Below are 4698 nucleotides of genomic sequence, written 5' to 3'. Positions count from 1 at the left end.
ACCAAAGGACTATGCAATTGTACTAGATTATAGATTGTTAGGCTTGGAAGAAACGTCATTGAAGCCTGAATCATATATGATAGATTCTTTTATGGAGACTACTTATATACATTGCATGAATTTAACTCCGTCTAATGAAAGAATCTCATTCTGTTTTCAGCGGAGGCAATTCCCTATAGTAGTTTATTTTGTTATGGCCACTAACAAAAGTCAATGACAATAATTATCAAATGTTGGATTATACTTGCATAAGCTTGTCTTCACTCATTTTCAGTTATATATTTTTTGTTTCTCACATCACAAGTGAAAATGGATTGAAGGTACTCATATATTACCAGGAAGGTTGTCCAACTAATAAAACAAAAAGTTATGTTTACAAAGAGGTCCTTCAACTATTATAGATATTCAAGTGTTTCTTTGTTTTTTTTCAAACATTTAAGTGTTAAGTCTGTTTATGTTACTTTATTTTTTTATAGTGCCAACTTTTTTATACATTTACATGTACATTTTTATATATTCCCCCGCGTTTTACGCGGGGTCATAATCCAGTTTTATTATTAATTGTTATATTTTTATCTTTTGTTAACGTCATTAAGAGTTGAGATTAAATTACAGAAATGACCCTATCGCAAGATTGTGGAGTTTTAGTCCTAATTTTTTGAATTCGTCAAAACTCAATGACAATAATTATCAAATGTTGGATTATACTTGCATAAACTTGTCTTCACTCATTTTCAGTTATATATTTTTTGTTTCTCGCATCACAAGTGAAAATGGATTGAAGGTACTCATATATTACCAGGAAGGTTGTCCAACTAATAAAACAAAAAGTTATGTTTACAAAGAGGTCTTTCAACTATTACAAATATTCAACTGTTTCTTTGTTTTTTTTCAAACATTTAAATGTAAGCAATAATGCTAAGTCTGTTTATGTTACTTTATTTTTTTATAATGCCAACTTTTTTATACATTTACATGTACATTTTTATATGTTCCCCCACGTTTTATGCGGGGTCATAATCTAGTTTTATTATTAATTGTTATATTTTTATCTTTTGTTAACGTCATTAAGAGTTGAGATTAAATTACATAAATGACCCTATGGCAAGATTGTGGAGTTTTAGTCCTAATTTTTTGAATTCGTCAAAACTTGTCCTTATTGCAGGTTTAGATTATATTTGGTGTCTCCTTCCGTTACCGTCTAATCGAGCTCCATTGATTATTTGAAAAATACTATTTTCGTCCGTTTCTTGTTATTTTTTCATTTTCTAAACAACAAGAATAAATTTTATACCTAAGTTAAAAGAACCCTAATTGACTCGGACTAAATAGGTAAGTAAATCACCACTCCTAGCATATTTGAATACGGAATTAGGTATCAACGTCAACAAATTAATTATTTAGTTAACCAAATAATTAATAAAGAAATCAGTATACATTCCCCCTAGAGATTTTTAGTTGTTCTTATCTTAGTTACCGATCGATACGACCGAGCATCATATATAATTTTTTATCATGGGATATGTTCAGTGCTTCTAAACCAGAGCTTATTCAGGAATAATATTGCGTACACCATTGCAACTGCTTCCGGATGATCATCATCAGGTGAATCCAAATTGAATTGGTAATGATGTTGGTCAAAAGTCGTTATGGTATTCAAGAGTGGTGGTATACAGTGATTGTGGTGGTTGGATTCAAGAGTCATTGTATAGTGTTTGTGGTGTTGTTATATTTTTTGAAATTAGTAATTTTGGTGATTGTATTTTTCTAAAATCAGTAATGATGGTGGAGGACAATGGTGGTAGCGACAATGATGGTGATGGTAGTCAGTATAGGGTGATTGTGGTGGGTAGATTTAAAAGCAAACCCAATAATAATAATAATAATAATAATAATAATAATAATAATAATAATAATAATAATAATAATCAGTGTCGCAGAAATCGGCTTAATCGGCTGATTAATCGCTAATCGGACCTCCACCGATAAGATTCATTGCTAATTGGTCACTATAATCGGGTTTGGTCAATACAGGTCAAAGTCGAAATTAATTAGACCTAATCGGGTCTAATCAGACCTAATCAAACTTAATCAGACATAATCGGGTTTGGTCAACACAGGTCAAAGTCGGGCTTAATCAGCCCTAATCGGACCTGGCCCTAATCGCCGATTAATCGCTTTTTTGTAGCATTAAAATTAGATTTATAAATTGTTGAATAATTTTCTTAATAATTAATGGTCCCGATTAATCTCCCGATTAATCCCTAATCGCTAGTCAACCGATTAGCGATTTCTGTAACCATAATAATAATAATAATAATAATAATAATAATAAATACGAAAAACAAAATGAGGGCATTTTAGTCATTTCGTGCACACTTAAGGGCATTGACGTTGTTAATGGATAGGGACTAATGATGAAATCTAAGCGTTAAAATAGGGACTTTTTGACAAGATTAAGAAACTACGACTAAAACTACATAATCATGTGTTTTAAATTTGTGGAGATATGTTTCCAAATTAAAAAAATTAATAATAAATAAATTACCATTAAGGACCAATATGATTCTTTCTCAACAACAATAATTGTCCTTGATGGTAAAAAGAATATGACTTCCATGTCGATAGGATAGATGGCTTAATTTCAATGAGTGAAGCCAGCCAAAATTGGCCCTTCTTTAATGATAAGGTAAACTTTGAATTCCATGTCTTCTTCAACTTTGCCTAGAAGCCTCTAAGTGCTAACACTACAAAGACCAAGAATTTTGTGCATCGTTTAGAGGTAACTAAGCTTCCATTAAAATGGAAAATGTCGACGTAGAACTTGGAGAAGTAGACAATATCCGTGACACTGTCCATGTACTTCTAGGTTGTGTCCAAAAAGTGCAGAATGGTAAGGTGCAATTTTCACCCATTTACATGGCTCCAACTAGGCTCCGAAATCTCAGTCCCAATTCTTTCAATCCACGAGTGGTTTCTATTGGACCTCTGCACAAAGAAGATAAAAGCCTGCAAATAACTGAAGGAGAGAAATATACTTATCTGCATGATCTATTGTCCCGTTTAGATTCCCCATCTGAGCAAACACTGAAAGCATGTGCAAAGAAGGTGAATGCTTCAATAGATCGAATCAGGACATGTTACAACGGGATGAAGACCTATAGTGACGTCGACCTTGCCAAAATAATGGTTATGGATGGTTGTTTCATACTCGAATTCATATTCAAGCTTTTCCGATATGGCACATCAATTACCTACAACCGATTGTTTGTCAGGTCTGTTGCTCTAGACCTCGTGTTGATAGAAAATCAGATGCCTTTCTTTGTTCTTCAAGACATATTTGAGTGCACTATTTTGAAAATGGATCCAGAAGCCTCCCTTACAACTATGCTTAGTTATTTACTAGAATACATCAATCCCTTTTCAGGGAACTTTAATATCGAAAATATTGGCCAAGAAACAACTCATGATCATATTCTAGGCCTTCTTCACAAACTTTACCTTCCTTCACATCCTAAGCCATCAAACGTTTCCTCACTTCCAATAGCCCACTCAGCTCTAGAACTCTACAGGGCTGGAGTGAAATTTCAACCTAATAGAAATATGACCTGGCCATTGGCCATGGACCTGAAATTCTGTAAGCATCCGATCTTTTCCTTGTTTGGGGCTAAGCCAAATCTCAGTATTCCAGTAATCTGTATAAACGATGTCACCGAGGTGGTTTTGAGGAACCTGATTGTATACGAGCAATACACTCCAGTTTATAATTACGTGACCTCATATGCCATGGCAATGAATATGCTAGTTGATACTCCGGTGGATATTTGCAAGTTGGTAGAATCGAAAGTTGTTATAAACCATTTAGGTTCAAATGAAAAGGCTGCGAAAATGATGAACACAATATGCAAAGAAGTTACTTTTCAAGATTTCTATTACACTGAACAGTGGGAAAACATGGATAGATACTACAACGGTTACTTTCCTAGAAATCTAGCTAAGTTGAAGAGGTACTATTTCAGTGGTCCATGGCATGTCATTGTCCTAGTTGGTGGAATTCTGATGTTTGCTATTACTGTGGTTCAAACCATCTTTACTATCAAACCTACTTGATCCCATATTTGCTTTGGAGCAGAGAGAACCACCAAGTACTATAGTTGTTTTCACTTTGGTATTCTTTGTACGTTTCTTTATCCTTTAATTAATTACGTATTGTTCAAACAATTCCCTAATCCCTATCATGGTCCGTGCAGATAGGATCAGCCAATAATACAAAGAAAAAGTCTATATATCATAGATCTATTTCATTAAAGTGCTATCTAGGTTTGGAGCTGCTTTTTATTATTTTTTTCCCCCTAGCTACAACTCTTGTTTCTTCCTTGAGAAAAGTCTCATGGCAAAAATTCTTCAGGACGTTAATAGACTTAATATGACTCTCACAAAAAATCAGAAAGAAAGTTATGTTTCTTCGTATAAAAACTAGTAGCGATAAGCATGATTCTATTCCAAGACCCAAAATCTCCGATAAAGTCACAATTTATTGAGTCAATTTATAGTTTAATCTCAACTTTTAATTTTTGAACAAAAAAATTATAATTATTTTATATTTTTTCAAAATTAACAAAACTTTTTTTTAACAGAAATGGCAGATTATCGTATAAAGTTAGAATATCATGATTTTTCTGTTAAAAAAAATATTAG

At 33.0% G+C, this 4698-nt stretch overlaps 1 protein-coding gene across 1 annotated transcript; it reads left to right on the top strand.

Moving 5' to 3' along the window:
• Positions 1–2635: 2635 nt before the first annotated feature.
• LOC145070841 (UPF0481 protein At3g47200-like) lies at positions 2636–4309 on the top strand. The gene is made up of 2 exons (XM_079017798.1): positions 2636–4177; positions 4251–4309. Exon 1 carries the CDS (start codon positions 2803–2805, stop codon positions 4108–4110), a length of 1308 nt encoding a protein of 435 aa, XP_078873924.1. The 5' UTR covers positions 2636–2802; the 3' UTR covers positions 4111–4177; positions 4251–4309.
• The last annotated feature ends 389 nt before the right edge of the window (positions 4310–4698 follow it).

The sequence above is a fragment of the Lactuca serriola genome, chromosome 8, assembly GCF_051521515.1.
Source record: "Lactuca serriola cultivar US96UC23 chromosome 8, Lser_US96UC23_V15, whole genome shotgun sequence".
NCBI lineage: Eukaryota > Viridiplantae > Streptophyta > Magnoliopsida > Asterales > Asteraceae > Lactuca > Lactuca serriola.
The sequence above is the reverse complement of the archived record's forward strand: the minus strand, read 5'-3'. Positions and strand labels throughout refer to the sequence as shown.

What these genes read in the sequence shown, in the direction of transcription:
- LOC145070841 (XM_079017798.1), top strand. Translation starts at nt 2,803, where the DNA reads ATGGAAAATGTCGACGTAGAACTTGGAGAAGTAGACAATATCCGTGAC.